Source organism: Macaca fascicularis, chromosome 9 (genome assembly GCF_037993035.2).
Source record: "Macaca fascicularis isolate 582-1 chromosome 9, T2T-MFA8v1.1".
Taxonomy (NCBI): domain Eukaryota; kingdom Metazoa; phylum Chordata; class Mammalia; order Primates; family Cercopithecidae; genus Macaca; species Macaca fascicularis.
Genome location: NC_088383.1, coordinates 1,154,899 through 1,177,527, shown reverse-complemented (window position 1 = coordinate 1,177,527; position 22,629 = coordinate 1,154,899). Strand labels below are relative to the sequence as shown.

The following is a 22,629-nucleotide window of genomic DNA, read 5'->3' as shown; positions in this document are numbered from 1 at the left end:
CTAGTCCATCATGGGCAGAAACAGAAGTCCAAGCAATGTTTTTATTTTTATTTTTTAAAGTTGTGAAATTATCAGCCCAGAAAATGGTATGATAGTTTTCACATTAATTTAGCTTAATGGTATCTTGAGAGTAGGGGAAGCTGTAAGCTGTGTAACTGCTTTTCTCTATGGCATTGTGATTCTGATTCTGGAAGCCCTGCTGAACCCTCATCCTTTTTGGAAGAGAAATTTACTAGGCATCATGGTATGTTAGTTTGTTTAAGGATAGTTCCTTAAGATAATGCATTTGTTAAAACATTTTTGGTGAGGACAAAAAGTGGCATTGTTGAGAATTAATTTCTAACATCTCTATTTCCTGTAGGAAGTAGAAGCACTATTTAAAGGAGATAATTTACCAAAATTTATAAACTGTGAATTTGCATATAATGATAATTGGTTTATTACATTTGAAACAGAAGCTGATGCACAACAGGTAAGTTCTTTCCACCATCACCCTATGAATTGCATAGTTTACCAGTTTTTAGTATTAGTGCATGTTGGGACTAAACTTGGGCATTGAGATTATTTGTGATAGTAAGTTCGAATATAATCTGCAGAGGAAATCAAGTTGTAGAAACTTAAATGAGTGTATTTGTATGGATAATTTTTATAGCAATATAAAAAGCATGTGATTTTACTTTCTAAGGACAGCAAGCTAAGCAACCTAGGAAAATCAGTTTTGTTCTTCTGTCTGGGCAGAGAAAAGTTTTACTATTTGCAAAGTGTTGGGGGGAAATTTGAACCTAATCTTCATCTCCCAGCAGACTTCATTGTATGTTGGAAGATGCTTTTAATGGTTGAGAAGTAAGCTCTGTAAGGAAGTATAAGGAGTGAGTAGTTTTCCTGCCCTTAAGGGAAGGAAACGTCTTATTTGTGGGAAAATTAACACATGTATTATAAAGTGTTAAATGGTTCAGAAAATAAAACACAGAAACCTGAAAGATGGGTTTGAATTGGATGGCGGGGAAAAGGGGGACGGAAGATAGAGTAACCATGTTTGTGGAGCTGAGCGTGAGCTCTGCCAGCCTGCGCGGCGAAGGTGATTGGATGAGACTGTATCAGAGGTGCAGGGCCTTCACGGTTTTATAGGGGTTTAACGTAGAATTAGTGTGGAGAAGAACAAGGAGATATGTAAAGAATGTTATGATCCTAATCCTTTTCCTTCCTGTCTGGTATTTCCTGAACTGCATACTCCTAATCTGAAATTGGGATTAATGCTAGGAACTCAGTATTCATCATTTTCCACCAGGTCAAGGTTCTTAGCCAGTGGTCTTTGGGAGACTTCTATGGCATCTATTAATACTTACAAAATTGTGTACAAATCTTGTTTGTGAGAATTTGGGGTACACGTTCCATAGCTCTTATGAGGTTATTTTAAGGGATCTGTGACCTAGGGGGTGTCAAGAATCATTATTCTAAGTTCTGTTCACCATAATTTAAATATATATTTCCCTGTTTGAGCTATTGAATGAACTATTGGTGCCTCTTATTCATAAGGTTAATCGAATGGAATTTGATACTTAATTTTGCCCTTAGGCTTACAAATACCTTCGAGAAGAAGTCAAAACTTTTCAAGGAAAACCAATTAAGGTAAGCAAGACCATTGGTTATTCTTTGTTTATTTGCAAATTGATGTTCTTAAGTATTCTAATAGAAACTTACATATTTTCAAACAGGCGCGGATAAAAGCAAAGGCAATAGCTATAAACACATTTTTGCCAAAGAATGGATTTAGACCCCTGGACGTGAACCTGTATGCCCAGCAGCGCTACGCGACATCGTTCTACTTCCCTCCCATGTACAGCCCCCAGCAGCAGTTCCCCCTGTACAGCCTGATCACGCCCCAGACGTGGTCAGCAACGCATAGCTATCTTGACCCACCCCTGGTACGTCGTTTCTTTACTAGGAATTTATGTTGTAGACACTATGCTAGATAATTTGAAGGATTAAAATCCTCATCTAATAGGAAGCCAGATATGTGTGCAGTCTGACATAGTAAAATAGACCTTCAAGTTATGTGGGGGATTTTAAATTTAGTTGAGAACAGAGCTTATGCATAAAGAACTTTGGATTGCTGTGATCACAATCCTTGCTCAGCCCCTCTCCACTCTCTCCTCTCCCGAGCTCTTGTCATGCAGCTCTTAGCAAGATACAGAGGGCGGTAAGAGCTGTAGTGTACCTGGTGTCCCCTACACAGAGGACAATGCAGGGGGGATTAACTGAGGAGGAAGAGGTGTTTAATAGGCTTCTGACAGCAAGGCCGAGGAGAAGGCCTGCTCTTTCACCAGCCTTATTTTACTCACTTCTCACCAGCCTTAGAGTTGGTTGACATGATTAATTTTTATGGATTTTGGCCTTTGTTAAGGCTGTGGTTGGAATTCATAAGTCTGTACTGGATCTTTGTGTGCTGCTATAGATGCTTGAAAGATCAGGTGGGTCCTGGGTGGGAATCAGCATGAGTTTGGTGGCATTGGATGCACAAGAGTCAGCAATACACGGATGAGCATGTCCTTGAAGCTGAAGTCTAGTTGAGAAGTGAAGATGGGTTCATGGACTAGAGGTTTGCATGAGGTAGCAATGCAGGTTAGTTGGAATTGGAGAGATTGAAGGGTAGTATCCATAGGTTATGGTCAGAAAGCAGAAATTGAGTTAGTAGCTTTGAAGAGTTCATGTCCAGGGTTTCGCTGTGGACTAAGGGAAGACTGGGTGGTCCTCGGGGTCGGATGGCTGGGAGCCAGGCACCCTGATGGGCAGGGACGTCACTGCTGACAGGCAGAAAAGGAGGGTAGGTTCAGAGCAGAGTGAACTCGAGAAAACAAATGCCTGTATACGGAAAGTGAAGATATGGGCCCATCAAACAACTCAGGCTGGAAAAGTCAAACATGCCAAGGAGACACGCGTACAGAATGTGTACAGAATGTGTACAGAATGTGTACAGAATGTGTACAGAATGGCAGAACACAGACAGACAGGGCTTATCAGGGATTGTGTTGTTGTCTGGGTTGAGCTTTTCGGGTTAAGTACGAGTTTTTCAGAAGGAATCAAAGAGAAGGAAGTTTCATGAACAGAAGATGGTCGTGGATTCTTGGGTGTTGGAGCTGAAGCGTAGACAGGTGGCAGGGAGTTGGGGAGCGAGCTGGAAGTTTCCAGGCCTAACTGCACAGGTGCTTAGCTGTCCTGAGGCTTGTGGGCTTTGGCCTAGTGCTTGTGGGAAGTTGTCTAAGGTTTCTAAGCAGAGAAATGAAACCATACTCCATTTATAAAATAGCTCCTAAGGCCGTGTGAATTGCAGGCGGGGACAGGGAGAGATTTTCAGAGGCCCCCGGTTCCCCTTGAGTCTGGAACCACTGCAGTAGAAGAACCTTTGGTAAAGTTACGTCTGTCTCTTTTGAGTAAGTCCTAATGGTAAGAAAGTTTCTGGTTTTTTGAAGTAGTACATCTGTAAAAGTGTACCCATAGCTGAATACTTCCTTTTCCCAAAAGCATATCATGAGAGAACCTCAGAGAGACTTTAGTGCGTAGGCTCTGGGTGTTGAAGAATCATCGCTGCACGTGGCTTGCCGTGCTTGTCCTTTTAGTTCTTCCTGCAGCAGTTGCTTCTCCCATTTCTTTAATCATGGTTGACCCTCTTGGGGGTCCTTGGGGTCCTGGGTCAGCTTATGGCCTTGACTCGTGTTGTATGTTCAGACTGCGGTGTGTGCCAGCCAGCTGGTCCTGCTCTGAGTCTTGGAACTGGGGCTCTCCATCGCAGCCTTTTACTTGCTCTAAAATATGTGTGTCCCTTGTTCTGCAACTGAAGAGGTCATGCCTATTAATCCCCAACAAGTAATAATAGGAAGTTATAGCATTAATAATCAACTTTATTTTTTATATATGACCAATTTTATTTTTTATCTTGAGCAAATTTACTGGAATATCAGGGCTCTGTCTGTAAAATGACTTGCTTGAAATGAATAGTCCTCATTGCTCTTCCCGTGATTTACAGCCTCAGATCTAGGTCTGCATCCACGGCTCCTCCTGTGTGGTGTATTTTTTTTTTTTTTTTGAGACGGAGTCTCGCTCTGTCGCCCAGGCTGGAATGCAGTGGCTGGATCTCGGCTCACTGCAAGCTCCGCCTCCTGGGTTCACACCGTTCTCCTGCCTCAGCCTCCCGAGTAGCTGGGACTACAGGCGCCCGCCACTGCACCTGGCTAATTTTTTGTATTTTTAGTAGAGACGGGGTTTCACCGTGTTAGCCAGGATGGTCTCCATCTCCTGACCAAGTGATCCGCCCGCCTCGGCCTCCCAAAGTGCTGGGGTTATAGGCGTGAGCCACCGCGCCCAGCCATGTGTGATGTATTTTTAAAGAATCCGATTCTTACAGCATATAGAGTCTCTCAAGTAGCAAATTGGAGATTCTAACTTGCCTTTTGTATGATTTCATTTTGGTCCCAAGCTATCTCTAATATTCTTTTTCTGTTATATCTTCCAGTTAGCTCTAATTAAGGAGAATTACTTGCTTTTTTCCTTTTCTTTCTCTTTTCTCCAAACGAGGAGAGGGCTCTATGCCTATCTCTGTCACTTTAGTGACATTGAGGGTGTGGACTGTAAGGCCCTCAGGAACTAAGCGCCCTGCGTCAGGAGCATTAGGAGCAAAATGTTAGTGATTCAGAATGTATTGGAAACCATGGATCCAGAAGCCAGAGAATTAGAGTGATTGATCTTGGTTTTTTGTTTGTTTTTTGTTTTTCTTTAAAGGAACTGTTTTAACACTAAGTTTTATCTTACTTTTGTATGTGTCTAGATTTTAAAAATAGTTGGCCGATACTTAAAATTCTATGCTCAATATTTTTAACTGCTTAAGATCTTTTAGGGATTCTGTGGCCCTTTCTAAGTTTCTTCTGAATCTTATGTTAGTATATTTGCATGCCATGTTTACCTTGTGACTTGGGGAATAATGATGATATGAAAATACCCTGGTCTGCAGAGCAGGACTTGTGTCGAGGTAAAGTAAAGGCGCTGTCAGTCTGTGGTTGGATCAAGCCGAGCGAGCAGCAGTAGGGTTAGTGCAGGTGCAGGTGCTCCTGAGATTGAGAACGTTGATGAGTTGTATTAAAGCCATTAGGAATCAAGACCTGTTGACTTCCTGCCAGCGATGGAGGTAGTATCAGACTTACATGCTAAAAGTTACAACACTTGTTGGAGCCCACGCACTCTTGACCACGTTTTTCCTCTCAGTGCCAGTTTCCACGTGTCAGTTCTCCTTGCTGGATTGTTGTAAGGATTGGCTGAAAGGATGCACAAAAGCTCCAGCCTACTTCTAAACAGCACCCATTGGCGATAAAATTGTAAAATACGTGTCTCAACATGAGTCATGACTCTGACAACATCAAGAAATGCCGTTGGTTTCCACAGATTTGTTGGTATTAATGAAATTGAAGTCTGTTTTATGGTTTCTTTACTTGTCTGTTTTCAAATGAATCTAGGTAACTCCATTTCCAAATACTGGATTTATAAATGGGTTTACGTCTCCAACGTTCAAGCCTGCGGCGTCTCCTCTGACTTCTCTCAGACAGTATCCTCCTCGAAGCAGGCAAGTTCCGGGGCGTTCCTAGTGCTTTTGGTCTTTACGCTACTGCCCTTCCGGAGCTGGGATGAGAGCTTTGATCACTAATCCTGCTCCTTGCAGACAGAGCCACTTGAAGCACACAGCTGCATTCTGTAAAGACTAAGCACTACCATCTGGCGTGGGTGCCTGCCTCAGATTCTCTGAGAGGAGGCTCTGGGGCAACTTGTACACATCAGGTGTGCCTGATTTTAATTTGGGCCTGGATGGAAAAACAGCAGAATCGTGGCACATTGTTAATAGATTTGTATTATCCTATGTGGTAGGAGTTAACCATCCCAAATCCTATTTTTCTATTTTATTAAATAGAAAGCAGATTTCAGCTTAGCTATTCCCTGTCAGTATGCAGGTTATGTCATGCCTTGATCATTTTATAATTGAACACATAAAACCATTTTTATTTACAGGAATCCTAGTAAATCCCATCTGCGGCATGCAATTCCTAGTGCGGAGAGAGGACCTGGGTTATTAGAAAGTCCTTCAATATTTAACTTCACTGCAGATCGATTAATTAATGGTGTCCGGAGTCCACAAACAAGGCAAGCAGGTCAAACTAGAACACGGATACAAAACCCTTCAGCATATGCCAAGAGAGAGGCTGGGCCTGGGCGCGTGGAGCCAGGCAGTCTTGAATCCTCTCCTGGTTTAGGGAGGGGAAGGTGAGTTGTTGAGCAGCCACTGTGTACCATCATAAACTACTAATATTTTAAAAATTCTTTAATTTAGGTCTGTTTTGTAATTGTCTTTAAGTATATCACAGAAAATCTAATTGAAGGCTATAAACATAAAGGGTTTTATATAATTGTTGAGACTTAAATGGCTTCATCTTTTTTGGAATATGAAATGGTTCAGTGAGAACTGTAGATGTTTTAGATCATTATCTGGTGAGAACTGTAGATGTTTTAGATCATTGTCTGTAGAAACATTGGAGCTCAGCAGTCATAGACTTCATCCCATGTGCCTGCAGTCTCCTCTTGGCAGCATCCCTGGCTCACCAGGCCCCTCTGCGAGAGCAGTGTCCAAGCTCTGCCCCATGGCTGCTGGCCTGGTGCCCTCCAGCGGGGTGTGCACCAGGCACTGCAGGTGGAGCCTGGAGCGGGTAACCAGGCAGATCAGGATTGAAGTCTGATCTCACTGGAGGGTTGAGACTAGCCAGGATGGGTCGTGGTTGTGCTTCCTACCCACTGTTTTAATATTTTTTTGGCATCAATCCTGTAGTTGGTTTTTTGTTTGTTTTTAAGACAGGGTCTTGCTCTGTTGCCCAGGCTGGGGTACAGTGGCACGATCATGGCTCACTGCAGCCTTGAACTCCTGGGTTCAAGCAATCCTGTTGCCTCAGCCTGCTGAATAGCTAGGACTTCAGTGCACACCACCATGCCTGGCTAGTTTTTAAATTTTTTGTAGAGACAGGATCTCGCTGTGTTGCCCAGGCTGATCTTGAACTCCTGGCCTAGAGCCATCCTCCGGCCTCTGCCTTCCATAGTGCTGGGATTACAGGTGTGAGCCACCGCACCCGCCCATTGTTGATAAGGCCAGTCCTTGCCTTGATAAGGACTGTCAGGATTTCCCTTTCATAAGTGACAAACAAGCGACTTTAATTCCTGAACTTTTTCTGAGTTTTCTGTACACAAAATGTATAGCACTGTGCCTCATGTGCAGACCCCTCTTCCTGCTGCCCCCATGCACACGCTCTGTGCAGTGAGAATTCAACATGAAGAGGCATCAGAAGCATCTCATTCCTGCCCATAATGATTAAATGAGCACATAGGAGTTGCTGCAGGGATTATGCAGTGGCATTGGAAGGCACCATGGTCTGGGAGAGCTGGCACTGGGCTGTCTCACAGGAAACATGGCGTCAGGCTGGCTTAACAGGCCTTGGAGATGCAAAGCCAAAAGGGGCCCACTGTGTCATGCAGAGTCACTGACTTCAGGGAGCAGTTGCTAGCCCAGGGTCTCAGTTTGGGGTTCTTAAGGCCCAGAAGCTTGGAGGGAGGAGGGCTGCAGAGCTGGGGCTCAGACTTGGGACAGAGCCCCACTCATCAAGGCCATGTGGCTCCCTCTGAGGGGCATCAGTTGTGGGCATGGTGTGGAAGGAGGCAGACTAAATGGACAAGACCCCTGGCCTCAGCCTCCTGTGCCCTTCAGTGTGCCCTGTTCATATGAGCGTCACAAGAAGCTTCCTGGCAAGTGAAAGTGGGGCTTGTTGAATTCCAGCTCCCTCACACAGTGTATACAGGTGGCTTTGAAGCCGAGAGTCCAACACTTGCTAATGAGTGTGCTCCACCCAGGATACCCTTGAACAATACCTGAACTTGCAAATGCTGTAGTGGTAACAAGTCTATGCTTTTGCCTAACAGATGCAGATTTTGCACCAATGGAGACCCTCTGTCTCCCCACCAAGGGAGGACAACTGTCCTCCCACCTGAAACCTGAGCACTGCAGCAGGGAGTGGTTTAGGAAGCGAACACCGCTTGGGCTCAATGGGTGGGGAAAGTGCATGCAGCTCCTGCAGCCTGTTTCTGCAACGGGTCCTGAAGCCAGAGCTGATCTTCATAACGTCCTCCTTCCCTCTGTGTTGAGAAAGAGCTTGTTCTGTTTCGCAGGGAGTGCTCCAGGCCTTGCTTGCCCCGAGAACCTGATCCCCAGCAGCCTCCACCTCCCCTTTTTGGGAGGGTTTGTGTTGTTTCCATTAACTTTCTCTATTGGGCCAAAGTGCTAAGATACCCTGGAGAACCCCTTACCGGAGTCCAGACACACGTCCCTACCCTTGCATGGCGGCCATGGCAGGGCACAGCCCAGCCAGGTTGAATGGCATGAGGAGCCCCAAGTGCCAGGTGGCTGCCTTGGTGGAGCTACTGTTAGGGTTATTTGGGGGAAGCACACCTCTTCAGGGTCTCTTCACACCACCGCATTCAGAGTCGCAGGTGTCACAGTGGTGTTTCTGTGGTGCTGGCACCACCCTGGGTCCCTTGCTACCTCTTCTGAGCTGGAACCCGCCATGGCCCTGTCGGTGAGCCTTGGCTTGGCCAACCTGCTCTCTGCATGATGGGCACCGACGTGTTCTGCAGCTGCAGGTGGGCTTCTGGGTCTGACACGGGTTACGTGGAGCCCAGTGAGGGTGTGGGGAGTGTTGACTGGGCCCACTGATGGTGACTGGGATAGGACTCCATGGCAGGCAGGTCTGTGTCCTGGACACCACTGTGTTCCAAAGGATGGGTGCCCCTGTGTCTCAGCCGGTAGTGACGAGCAGGCTGCCTTTGGCGGAGGGTTGCCCTCTGCCGGGCCCTGCGGGATGTCCTCTTCCCATGTGGCTGCTGTCCCTCACTCAGGACAGTGCCTCTGGGCAGGCAGGTGCTGGCACCATCCATCTCACACCCCTCCCAGGTCCCCAGGGCCAGTTGAGTCCTGTCCCACTCCAGACTCTCATCCGGTTGCATTCCTAGCTCTGTTCATGAGCCATGGCAGCCCCACCTTTCCACCAGTTCTGAATCGTGGCACAGCGGAGTGGGCGTTCAGCTCCCTGGGTTTCCGGAGCACCCCCTATTAGGGAGTGGTGCTGAGCCAGGTGTGTGTTGGGATGGCTGTCCATAATGCAGGCCCAGGTCCCTTTCTCCCTGTGAGGCCGCAGGCAGGGATCCAGGACAAGGAGCACCAAGGCCCCTGTTCCTGCAGGAGGGTGGGTTGTCAGGACTCGTGCCCCACCTGTGGCTCAGTACTCACCCATGTCCCATAGTCTGGCTTGCAGTCTCCGCAAGGCCCCAGTAGAAAGCCAGGAGCTATTTCCAGGAATTTTTCTGTAGGAGATAATAGAGATTTGCTCCAGAATCCTAAAGGTTTGTGCCATCCTTCCCTTAGAGGGGCTGGCCCATGGTTCCACGGAGTGTTCCAGTGTTAGGCCATCTTAGGCAAGACTACTTTTTGGTTTTCTGTAAATGAAGGGATTAGTCAAGACTATGTCTGAACTCCTTTCTAAGTTATGTAATGCAAGGCTCTTGGGGGAGTCTTTGCATTCCATTAAATTATAAATTGAGATTAATGTGTGTCATGTGACTTGTTAGTCCACATAACCCTGTCCAAGGAAATGGGAATGCCTTGGCCATCCTAGTGTGCCAGGTCTCTACGTGAAGTCACCACTTAATCAGTGTGTGTCTTGTGGTTATCAGCTGCGTGTGTGGCATGGCCTTGCTGCCTGCAGGGGGAGGTCCAGAACGTGGTTCCTGAGGCTGGCAGGCGAGGACAGGAAGTCTTTGGGGCACAGAGGTCCGCCATTGAGGCAGTAGTGGAGGAAGCCGAGAGGGCGGAGGAAGGGATGGGACGGAGTATTTGGGATCTTTTAAATCTGATGTAAAACAAATCTGCACCGGGAAAATTCTTACCACCATTTAAACAACTCACTGATGGAGCTCCGTCTCAGATTTTATGTGTCTTGTCATTTCGACCCAGGGGATCTTCAGTACTCACGTCTCAACAGACCTCCCAGGGAGGCACCAGGGAGATGGTTTTAGTCAGTGTTTTCTTCCGTTCTCTGTCACCTGCCTGGACTTCCGCGTTAGTCCCTTGCCGTACACTTTGTGTTGCTTCGCTTATGCTTCTTAGAGTTGGGATTCTAGACTTGAAAGTCATCTTTGAAAGGTTTTAAAGTGATGAAGACTGAGTTGATGTGTACTTTGCTTATGTGAGTGCAAACGTGCTCAACAGTAAATTCTCCACGTGGGAAAAAAATAACAGTCTTTCACTTTCCACTCCTAGGAAGAATTCCTTTGGCTACCGGAAGAAAAGGGAGGAGAAGTTTACAGTGAGTACATAAAGCATATGCCTCTTGACAAGACATTTAAATCTAATTTATACCAAACCTGAGATTTAATTAAATGGATTAAGGTTAAGACACAAGAATGAGCGTTTCAAAAGACTTGTAACCTGAAATCCGCTAAATAATAACTGACACCCTGGCTGGCCTAGGAGGAAGCAGTTGTAGAGGTTTTGGAAATAGCGATGTGCTGCACGGGACTCCATCGTGCATAGGCGTGTGTGCTGTGGCATAGGCATGGCCAGGAGCTTGCTGTCGCACGCACTGCAGCCTACACACGGCTGTGCACGTGAGCTCTTCTGTGTGGCAGCTGTACCGAAGAGTCTCAAAAGACTGGAGCCATTCATTTCAACGAGCAGAGTAAGCGTCTTCCACGGAGCAATTTGTTTGTTGGTGTTTTTCCTTCAAAACTTTCGAATACTCTCCTGCTGTGTAGAAAGCATTATCTCCTTCTGCTGTAACTTACTGGCAGGACAGACCCAAACATAAGTGATAGGTTTTTGTGGCGGTAAGTACACGAGACGTGTTGATTTTGCTTGAGTTGATTAAACAGTTTCTCCTGTGGAAAATGTTTGTGCTGGTCTTTAGTGGAGGTTGGCATGGACTTCTCCACAGCCAGTGGTGGGACGGCACGGTGGCAGTTAGCAGTACCCACAAAGATAGGAAGGACGGCACAGTGGCAGTTAGCAGTACCCGTGAACCAGTGGTGGGACGGCACAGTGGCAGTTAGCAGTACCCACAAAGATGGGAGGGATGCCTCCACGGGCTTGCAGATGTGGAATTCCATACAAGGAATGCTGGAGAAGACCTGGACAAATCCTGGTCCAGCCCCTCAAGCCATCACACAGGTGTTTTCTCATCACAAAAGATACAATCTCTGTTTAGAACTCAGAAATTCTGCCTTCCATAAAGTCGGCTTAGTCTAGTTTTTGTTTAACTAGTTGGTAAGGCAGTTTTTATCGGTTGATTCCATTTGGATTTAGTGAATTTCTGTAACCATTTGGACTAACAAGGCAAGCATTTAAACGTGGGGAACTGTTGTGCCTGCTGTGATGTTTTCCCACCCCTGTTTCTGTTCCATTCCGTTTTGCCTTGCTTTCCTGGTGCGTGTGTTCATGACTGACCTGCTTAGAAGCTTCGGTGTGTGGCCCAGTGTTGTACTGATTACAGAGCGTACGCCCATCGTATTACGTACTTGCTCTCAGGACCTCAGAAAGGTCCAGATTCAGCCGGGCACGGTGGCTCAAGCCTGTAATCCCAGCACTTTGGGAGGCCGAGACAGGCGGATCACGAGGTCAGGAGATCGAGACCATCCTGGCTAACCCAGTGAAACCCCGTCTCTACTAAAAAAAAAAAAAAACAAAACTAGCCGGGCGAGGTGGCGGCGCCTGTAGTCCCAGCTACTCGGGAGGCCGAGGCAGGAGAATGGCGTGAACCCAGGAGGCGGAGCTTGCAGTGAGCTGAGATCCGGCCACTGCACTCCAGCCTGGGTGACAGAGCGAGACTTCGCCTCCAAAAAAAAAAAAAAAAAAAAGAAAGGTCCAGATTCTTTTTCTGTAAGAGTGTGTGAGCCTCGGGCCTAACCACGCCCATGGGACCTGAGCAGTACTCAGACCTCACCCAGGGGCGCTCAGATCCTAGAGAATTTTAACACTGCCTTCCAAGTCAAGTCCCATCTGTCGGCGATGTCATTTTGTAACTCCAACATCTGAGCAGTTGAGATTTAAATACGTTTTTTGGGAAGGCTGTCTCTCTAATGATGCTTATCTTCTGAAAAGCTGTGTTCACCTCAGAAACGTGCAAATGTTTAAAACCGCTTTGCCATCACAATGGCCATGTGTAACTTAGAGCTTTGCACGATTATTTCGAGCATCATGTTCACAATACTAGGTTATAGAGAGCGTACAACAGCCAGCTGCTTAGTAGGTAACAAGCTTACTGCCAAGGACACCTAACTGGGAAAAGCTAAGCTAAAATTAGGCACCTGTCCCATGGAGCAGAGAAGCAAGTAGAATGCCCAACACAGACTGTGCTGGGGTTTATGTCACAGACTGGGATTTGTGTCAGCCTGAGTTCATTTTCATCCTTTGACCTGCTTTCACTTCTGATGTATTTTCTCTGGAATCTACTGATGCAGGTATATTCACCTTCCTGTGTATAAATTTTGGAGAAACGTTGGCACTCTCAAGTTAGGTGGATCCCGTGAGAGCTTTGCTTCCTGGTCAAAGTAGCTCATTGTTTCAACTAAAAATACTTGTATTCTTTAGTAAATATAAACTCATTTCTAAACTAAAATACACTCATTTCCCCATTCTGTGCCATGTGGCGTTCAGCCGAGGAACTGCGTACTCACAAAATGACTGCCAGCTTGTTAAAGTGGGTTGATAGATCATTTTCCAATAAAAGGTATTACCGCCTTTCTCCTGAGATTTGGGCTTACAAAGTACACTCTCTTCTTTTATACTGAGTTTGCTTTCTTGAAGTCAAAGAATCTGATTCTAATTTGTTATCAAATACTGTGTTTTTAATTATTAAAAAAATATAACTTTCATTAAGTTTATTTTCAGAGAATTGAAGCCCCCTTCCCTTTTATTAAACCACTTTTTTGATGCACGTGTGTAAAATTTCTTACACAGGTTGTGGAGAGTGTCATGTATTGTTCACAGTTATCTTTGTGACTTGCATTAGAAACCATGCTGTAATAGCCCAACACTTGTCTGGAAGTGGGAAAGTTTAATGTCTAGACTCAGGCTGCCCTGCTTTCCATCACTCCAGAGCGCCTCCCTTGCCTTCAGCTGCCCCTGCTGTTTGTGAGTGCTGGCAGCCATGGCTGGACGGCTCTTTGGATAGCACCTTAGCCTCACTGTGTCCTTGGTGACACGTCTCTTGGGCAGCAGCATCTGGAGATTTCAGTTTTAAAGCTCTGCTCTAGATGGTTGAAGTTGCTTCAGTTGGGTGAGGAAGCCCTTGTCTGGGTTGAATGATCTGCTTGTTTCTACAGATATTTTCCAGATGGGTGTGGAAATGAGAAGCTGCGTGGCCTTCTCTCTCCACACCGTGACCCTGGGATGTCATTCTGTTGCAGAGCAGCCAGACACAGTCTCCGACGCCACCAAAGCCTCCGTCGCCAAGCTTCGAGCTGGGGCTGTCCAACTTCCCTCCATTACCTGGAGCTGCGGGCAATTTGAAGACAGAGGACTTGTTTGAAAACAGGCTGTCTAGCTTGATAATAGGACCATCCAAAGAAAGGGTAAGGGATCCACTGCATGTCTGATAGTTGCCAACAGTGTTTAGGTACGGGTTCCGTGTCGGGCGCTTTGCTAAGCTCTTTATACATGTTTGTTTTTAATACTCAAGAGAGGCTTGGAGGCCATGTGATTGCAGAGGTCGCACAGATTTGGGGTAAGGCCAATCTTGATCCCAGGACTGGGCCTTCTCCTTAACCTTGCTGTCTGATGAAGTCAGAGGTAGAAACTTGTGCAATGATAGGCTATACACACCCTTTCTCTCACCTAGAAACTTAGATTGCATTGTCATTGTTGTTCAGACCTGCCTTTATTTTACAAAACAATAGAATGAAATAGAAGAACCTGAATAGTATTGGAAATAAGTAAAATGTGTAGTAATCTACATGAGACAAGGAGCAAGAAGCCTGGGAGAACCCCACTGCAGTGTGGGTGGCTTCTGGTGAGGTCTGGGCTGCCCCACGAGGTGCCCCCTCGGCTGCAGTGAACATCATCCCAGGAGTCATCCAGAGCTGCAGTTGCCAGAGGACGCTCAGCCCAGCGCTCTGGCCTCTAACGTGCTTAGCGAGGTGAAGGTGGGACTTGTCCAGCTGCCACAGCTGACGTTTGAAGGCTCTGGGAAGTGCAGAGAAAGTTTTCTGCCCAGTTACCTCCTGTGCGTCGGAAGAGCCTAGGAAGAGCCTGCTGAGCACTCCTGGTTGCTCGTGTCCCCTGTGCCGAGGCCCTTTCCCCGGCTGTGCCCCAGAGCCACCGCGTGTCTATTCCACGCCACGTGACCATGCCGCCTGCTCCCTCACCCAGGTCTGCAGAGTCAGTGTCTCTTCCCCCCAGGCTTTCTGGAAGGCACCGCATTGGATAGAACAGTTCCTTAGTTCCTTGGGCAGAATTTAAGGTGGATTTTGATGCAGCATCTTTACACTAAAAGCCAGGTGACATGTCTAGTCCTTTGTATATTGGTAGATGATCGTGCTCCTGTGTCCAACCTTGGGGACTGAGTACATTCCAGGATTGTCAACACAGCCTTAAATTTCCACACCATCATTTCTGAGGTATTAGTGCCTTGAGAAGAAATGCACATTAAAGATCTCGTTTTCCAACTGTGGCCTACTCTACCCTTGGTATTGAGTGGAGGAGAAGAGGCAGGTCTCCAATCCTGCTTCAGAAACAGCAGCTACTGCTGTGCCCAGTTTGAGTTTCTGTGTAAGGTTTCTGCTGAAGAATGAATTGCTGCTTTGAAAAGCCTGACCCTGAGCCTCATGCCGCCACCCGGGTGTAGTGGGCTCCATTGCTGCTTCTCAGGAGCTTCTTGAGTCAACAGCGTGGCCCTTGGGTTTCAAAGTGGGGTGGAGGCTCCAGAAGTGATGGGGTTCAGCCCTTCCCCTGTTGACATGGAGCTTGTGACGGTCACTCTGACTTGCTTCATGACCTGCAGTTGTGGATCTGCATTTCAGTTGCATTGGGACTGAATATAGCCTGAATGAATGAATGAATTAATGAATTAATTTAAGATGGAGTCTTGCTCTGGGCCCAGGCTGGAGTGCAGTGGCATGGCCTTGGCTCACTGCAGCCTCTGCCTCCCAGGTTCAAGCGATTCGCCTGCCTCGCCTCAGCCTCCCAAGTAGCTGGGACTACAGGCATGCACCACCATATCCGACTGATTTGTGTATTATTAGTAGAGATGGGGTTTCACCATGTTGGCCAGGCTGGTCTCAAACCCCTGACCTCAGGTAATCCGTCCACCTCAGCATCCCAAAATGCTGGGATTATAGGTGTGAGCCACTGCACCTGGCCCCTACCCTGAATTTAAAATGCGCTTTTACAAAAGGAGTCCTTTGCCATCCTGTTTCCACCAAGCTGGATTCCTGCTGGTTGAGCATAGGAGTCGCAGCAGATTCTGGTTCTCAGGCTGGAAGGGCTCTCAGTCTGTCGTTAGCCTTCATCGAAGGGCAGAAGTGTGACGATCACCTGCCCTCCTGCCTTTTTTAAGTTGCATGACAAGTATATCGTTACATCCCACATGCATAAGATCAAGCACACACGAAATAGCCACTGCCCAGGGGTCGCTGGCTGGAGTAAGGAGGGAGTAAGTTTCGCTCCGTCCTTAGCTTCCTGGCCTTGGATGAATTAACTTCGAGGTATTGGGCCTCAGTTTCCTCACCTGTTGAGATGGGGGCATTCGCACACCTGCTTCCTGGGGTTGAATTCAGGGAGGGCTGGGAGCTCACATTTATACGGGTGTGGAGACGCCGATTGTTTTTTCTCAGCTGCGTGAATGAGTTGTGTTGAACTGTGTTAGGATTCGACACTCAGCAGACGTGCGTGTACTGTGGTGCCATGCCGTGCTGGGCCCAAAGTGCCAGGTGGGTGAGATGTGTTGGATGCCTGTTCAGTTAAGAAATAAGCTTGCAGATCATCATTGCGGGAGAGGAGATAAGGCTTGTGATGTAAGAACAATGGGGCATTTGCCGAGAAAGAGAAGGGTGGGCGCTTGTGTGGGGCAGAGGATAGTCCTGGGCTCTTTGAGACATTTCTGCTGGAGAAGACCCTCCTCCCCTGTGTGCTTGTGCCGCTCTCCCAAGGCTGTTCACGGGTGGGGTGAACGGGTATCGGTACCAGCTCCACTTAGTGCCAGCAGGACTCTGATGAACACTCTTGACCCTGTTTCAGACCCTCAGTGCAGACGCAAGTGTGAACACCCTTCCTGTAGTGGTCTCCCGAGAGCCCTCAGTGCCGGCTTCTTGTGCTGTATCAGCAACGTACGAGCGATCCCCCTCCCCAGCTCATTTACCTGAGTGAGTATTGGAGTTCTCCCAGCGCCTTGGTGTTTACTGACTTGAATGGCCTGTGATGTTGCATGAGATTCAAATATTGGGTGGCATTTTTACAGTGATCCCAAGGTGGCGGAGAAACAGAGGGAAGCCCACAGTGTGGACAGACTTCCTCCCGCCCTCACTGCGACCGCATGTAAATCGGTGCAGGTGAACGGAGCCGCCACGGTACGTACCTCGTGCCTGCCTTCCTGCACGACAGCCGCGAGGCTCTGGTGTGAACAGACGCTGCGCACTCCTGCACCTGCTCGTTTTTTAATCACATCTAATTTGGTGGGTTTTTATTTGCGTCTGTCTGTGTTGTGTTTTCTGTACAAAATATGCTTAATATTTGCTAATAACTTTCCACTAACTGCTCTAGTTCTTTCTCGGACCACCATGTAGTCCTTTTATTTCAGTGTTGGTCAGTAGAGGTTTCTTGAGTAGTAACAAGACCCCAGCTCCTGTTTCTCCATAGACTTTAGGATCATTTCAGCAATTTGCGCGTGTGTGTGTTTGTGCGCGTGTGTGTGTGCGTGCGCATGTGTGTGTGCACGCGTGTGTGTGCGTGCGCGTGTGTGTGTGCGCGTGTGCACATCGTGTGTCTGATGAAGAGACAGGAAGAGCAAGATGGTGGCCCCACCAGCCTCCAACCCCTGTGGGCCCAGCAGGCCTGAACCCCAGTGACTTCCTTTCTGCGGTTTTCTCTGCTGGGTGAACCGTGGCCTCTCTTATTCTGAGTTGTGGCCTCTGTAGTTTGATCTTAGGTGAGCTTTTTACTTGAATTTGGGAGTTTAATCCCTTACTGTCCCCTGGGCTGAGTCTAAAAAAGGATTTTTTTATAGGTTAAAATTAATACTTTTAATAATAAATAATAATAATAAAAAGAGAGGCTGGGTACGGTGGCTCAAGCCTGTAATCCCAGCACTTTGGGAGGCCGAGGTAGGCAGATCATGAGGTCAGAAGATCAGGACGGTCCTGGCCAACATGGTGAAACCCCGTCTCTACTAAAAATACAAAAAATTAGCTGGGTTTGGTGGTGGACACCTGTAGTCCCAGCTACTCGGGAGACTGAGTCAGGAGAATCACTTGAACCTGGAAGGCAGAGGTTGCAGTGAGCTGAGATTGCGCCACTGCACTCCAGTCTGGGTGACAGAGTGAGACTGTATCTCTAAAAAAAAAAAAAGCTAAGGGAAATATTTTACTTTTCTGTTGTTTAGCCTTTATGCTTCCACTTATCTGAAAACTCTGTTACACATTTCTTTGAAGATTTTAGCTGTCTTCATCATTCTTACACATTTCCAGTGCTTTGTAGTTTGAAATGTGCAAAACATTTTTATTTAAAGACTGTTTTTGGAGTTTACCTTTCAGGGTTGAGTACTGTGTGAGGGTCCTTTGCCCACCGTGGGCACCTGGGACACCCTTCTGTTGTCCCGAGGTGGCGGACTGAGCGCAGGCAGCATCCGGACTCCTCCTGGGCTTCTGCGTTGCCCAAGCAAGCTGAGGGCTGGGTGGGGATGGCGTTCAGTCAGCACTCTTCTCCCTCACACCTTTTCTAGTTTTATCCATTACTACAGTGGCACAGAGGGAGTGCTACACGGCAGGGGAAACTAAATCATTAGATTTTACGAACTTTTTAAAAGTTAAAAACGCTAGTGAAGATGGAAACTTAGTTATAGTTGAAAACTCTTTTAAGTGAACTTGATTACCTGTCTTGTCCCTGGAGACACCATTTCACACAGGTAACCCAGGATTGTCTGTTTCCAGGAATTGCGAAAGCCCAGCTACGCAGAGATTTGTCAGAGAACAAGTAAAGAGCCTCCTTCTTCCCCATTGCAACCCCAAAAAGAACAAAAGCCAAACACTGTTGGTTGTGGGAAGGAGGAAAAGAAGCTGGCAGAGCCCGCGGAGAGATACCGGGAGCCCCCAGCCCTCAAGTCCACACCTGGAGCCCCCAGAGACCAGAGGCGGCCGGCCGGGGGCCGGCCCTCGCCCTCGGCCATGGGGAAGCGTCTCAGCCGAGAGCAGAGCACTCCCCCCAAGTCTCCTCAGTGAAAACCGTATGTCTGGGAGGGGCCGCAGAGCGCTGTGTTAACCACAAACGACACTCAGTGCGAGGGCGAGCCGCTGGTTAGGAGCTTGCAGTGTCTGAGGCCTGTGGGATCCTCAAGTTGGTTTTCTTCTGTGAGTTGGATTCTCCCCCTCTTGAAAAAAAATCGATTTTTCAGGATTTAATTAATACAAACCTTATTTTAGGTTGGTGCTTAACTGGAGGTGATGCATAAGTCTGATTTTTTTTTTCCAAGATAGAAAAAGCATTTATCCTAACAAATTGGTATTTTTTATTAAGCCTCCATGTGGCTCTGAATGCAAGCTATATATAGTGAGTTTTTCTAAATTAAGGGAACTCTGCTACTTTTTTTTTTTTTAGTAACTGGTCTGCAAGTGCATATCTCTAGAATGTCCCCGCAGATGAATGAGGGCCAGTGGCCTTGGCAGAGGCAGGTGTGGCCTCGTAGAGGCAGTGCTGGCCGCGCCAGGGCAACAGTGCTGATGTGGGAGCTGTGCTTCTACCTAAGCCGTTGGTAGGGGACTCTGGCATTTAAGAATGTAGAGAGCGCGTCCTTTTTGATCTCCTGGGCAGAGTGAACCTGCAGGGGCCACCCCAGAGAGACCTGAAACCTTGGTTCTGATGCACTGCAAGCAAGTAACCAGCTTCTCACTCCAGTTTCAAGTGGCTATTATGTAATATAAATTCAAAGCACATTGTGAATAGAACCTAAATGAAAACATACACTTGGTTGCCCACTGACATGTTACCAGAAGTTGTACCATGACGTTGTTTTGACCCCTGTGAGCTGACGGCCCCAGCCCTGCTCTGTGCACATTTCTGTCCGTGTTCCCCAGCACTCTGGTTGGAGAGAGTCCACATCTTCAGCTCCGTGTGGACATCTTCCCGTACCTCTGCATCAGCACATGGATTTAAGAGTTACGTAATCGTGAGAGAATGGTGTTTGTGGTTTTTCCCCCTCTTTGGCTGGTGGAGGATAAAGTTCCTGCTCTTTTACCTCCAAGACGAGGGCCTCATTGATTCACTTCCAGAAGTGCTGCACTTCTGAAGAACAAGGATGCACTAAAGTTAGCAAGTTTATAATAAAGTTAAATATAAATTATTTTGTTTTAAAATGCCTCAAATTTTTCTTTAAGTATTCTAAGCAGCAAACATTAAAATAAGAATATTTCCTGCTAAATGTAACCATACACTTTATTCCACAAAATGTTATTTAACAAGACTGAGGGTTTTTTTTAAGAAAAAATTATTTCCATCCAATATTTAAAGACTTGAATTTTATTTAAACTTGAAAATGACTTTGCCTTAACTTTTGTATAAGACAGCTTAGAGTCCATGGAGCCCGGCCCTGGGTTGGCGTGAGTGGGTCAGAGTTACTCAGTTACTGTGTGGATCTCCTGTCGCTGGTTTTACTGAGTAAGCATAGTGTAGTACAAGAGCTAGCGGTAGTTTTTGTAATAGACCTTAAAGATCTTCAACAGTTGATCTTTTTTCAGAATGTTGGGAAATCCTGTAAATGCAAATAGTCAATACTGTATTAAATACGTGCACTCGGGAGTGTGCTTCGCTTGTACAGTTGTAAATAATCAGAACATATGAAAAAGGTACCTACAGAGAAAATTCTGATACAAATTATTGATATATTATAAATGTTGCTGTTGAGCTGGATGTAGATAAACTAAATGTTGTGGTTTGAATATTATTTTGATTTGTTGAGATTTTCTTTTTTCTCTTACATCAGTGTGTTGAACTGATTCTGCCTCTTTGCTGCAAAAGGGAATTGGAAAGTCTTATTAAAAGCCTCCAGATGTTTTCATACTCTTTTAAAATGTATGTAAATGCATACTAATCATATCTAACGTGAAAGAGTTTTAAAGTATGTAGAGAGCAAAAACTGGCAGGATCATAAGTGGAGGTGAAAAGTAATCTAATTAAAATCACTTGCAGCTAAGCATGATTTACCTGCCAGAGGAAAACATGGCCTGGCATTTTTGACCATTTCCTTTAAAGCAGTTGCTATTATGCAAATACAGAGAAACAGCCACAGGGCTAGTGTTTTTCAAATGCATTTTAAAGAAACATGGGGATTTATTTTTTTGTAGTTGTCAGTTCACTGACCAAAAAAAAAGAAAAAAAAAATCAGAAATAATTGATCTCTGAAACCCAAACTCTCAATATTCTAAAAGCTGGGAGGCAGCCCCAAGGCCTGGCCTACGAGGTGCATCTTCGCTACAGAAGGACCAGGGGCGCCATCAGCCATTCCCAAATCACAAGGCCTGCTCCTCCGCCAGTGAGTCCTTGGTTTTTAATAATGAGAAGTCCTTTCCCCCAAGGTGTGAGCATTGCAGCGCAGTGTGTGTGTGTGGTTCGAGCCAGCTTAGTCCTTCACTTTGTTTGTCGGCTGAAGTGTGAGCTCAACAGCTGCGTGAAGAGGGCAGCGCGTGCGGTAGCCAGTCGCCACTGGAGGGCTCTGCTGCCATCCGGTCAATACACTGTAGTTACTGCCTAGCCAGCAGCAGTCTTTTGCATCAAGAGCAGAAACCTTGCTCGGATGCGATTTTTATAGCATCCTTTTTAATTAAACAAAGGTGAAACACAGATAGCTATATAATGTCCAGAAACCCCTGATACTATTTTGAAAGTGTCCACTCAGAAGAAAATGAGAGTTACCATAATGGGAAGCTGTGGTGGTCCACGCCGACTGGGCTGTGTCACATACAGCGATGAGAGTGGCTTTCATGCTTTTTTTTTTAAGTTAACACCCTCCTTTACCCCCAGCAGTATCTCAGGTTATAGAATCAGAGATGCAGCAGCGACAAATGGCATTTTAACTTGTAAAATCGTGTGATGATGCTTATCATTTTGAAATAGAAGAATAAAAACCTGGCCCCGTTTCACCAGACATGAATTTCAAGTGGAGTCGTCGTTCTCTGAGAGTGAGTGTCTTGACATTTCCACCCAGGCCCTCCTGTCATCACATCACCGGCTGTCACTGGCGGGTGGCAGTAAACGTCCTGCGTTGCTGTATTAGGATCTCTGCAGTTCAGGCTTAACGACCAGTTCAGTGTATCCGGGCGACGGGTAGCGGTGGTGCATGCCTGTCTGCGTGCCCCGCTGGCGAGCTGTAGTTGTGACTTGCGTGCCTCGCGGCCCACTACCGGGCTGCAGACAATCGAGGCGAGGGCACTGGCTGCCGGCAGTTCACAGTGTGGGGGCCGCGTGGAACGCTCCTTGAGGGTTTCGTTTTTGTTCTGCTTCTTTTCATTAAGACTGGAATCAAGCTTACATGTAAACTATTGGTAATTTAAGTTTCCTTTGGTGTCATTCAGTGTAAAACTGTCTAATTTGAAAAAAAAAAAATGTAGGTTATGAAAATAAAGATTTAGGCACTGTTCAATTTTTCTTTTGATTTTTTTTAAATTAAAATTTCTTCAAGAATGCATCTTTTCTAAACATAGTTTTTTGTCTGTTCCCATAAGTGTGCATGAGAAAGAAACACGGGCCTCATTGGATCCTAAAGGCTTCTCACCCACGTGGGGGCTGGCTGCAGCACACGGGGCTCACCCTTTGTGTTTTAGGGGTTCAAAGTGAGCATTAACACCAAGTGCTCATGGGGAGAGGGTCGTTACCATGACTGCCAAGATTTACCGCAAAAATAGATGTTCCTGTATCAGGACTTTGATTTTGTTAAAATGGCACTCTCTCCAAAGCTGTGTCCATAAAGCCGTTTGGAGCTGACGCTGAGTCCTCATGGTGATGGACTGACTCAGCCTGAGGCAGCAGTGATGTCTGCACTAGGAAGAGGCTGGCGGGAGGCAGGGCCCCTCCTGTGTCAGGCACCGAGTGGATGGGGGACTGATTCAGATGTTGGTGCCTTCCTCCTTTGTGCATTGCCTTTTCATGTCGTCTTCCCATTTTTACTCTCTTTTTCTGATGGAATTGATATTCTTGATCTGTTCAGGCTATTAAGCCTTTGTTGTATATGTTACAAATATTTTCTTTCCGTCTACCAGTTGTCTTAACTCTTAACATTATTTAGAATAGTATCTTTTACA

General features: G+C 46.5%; 1 protein-coding gene across 12 annotated transcripts in view; it reads left to right on the top strand.

Moving 5' to 3' along the window:
• The window catches only part of LARP4B (La ribonucleoprotein 4B), a 125,646-nt gene extending 103,630 nt beyond the window's left edge, over positions 1-22,016 (top strand). For 6 of the 12 annotated variants that reach the window (XM_045399467.3, XM_074000882.1, XM_065520215.1 and 3 more), the window contains 10 exons: positions 362-472; positions 1,576-1,629; positions 1,716-1,925; positions 5,505-5,611; positions 6,052-6,303; positions 10,394-10,439; positions 13,537-13,701; positions 16,364-16,488; positions 16,584-16,692; positions 18,271-22,016. In XM_045399467.3, coding sequence (XP_045255402.2) covers positions 362-472; positions 1,576-1,629; positions 1,716-1,925; positions 5,505-5,611; positions 6,052-6,303; positions 10,394-10,439; positions 13,537-13,701; positions 16,364-16,488; positions 16,584-16,692; positions 18,271-18,558 — 1,467 coding nt within the window. In that variant the 3' untranslated portion in view covers positions 18,559-22,016. Of the gene's footprint in view, positions 1-361; positions 473-1,575; positions 1,630-1,715; positions 1,926-5,504; positions 5,612-6,051; positions 6,304-10,393; positions 10,440-13,536; positions 13,702-16,363; positions 16,489-16,583; positions 16,798-18,270 lie in introns of all 12 variants that reach the window. The other 6 variants (XM_045399465.3, XM_045399469.3, XM_045399468.3 and 3 more) reach the window with 1 other exon arrangement.
• The last annotated feature ends 613 nt before the right edge of the window (positions 22,017-22,629 follow it).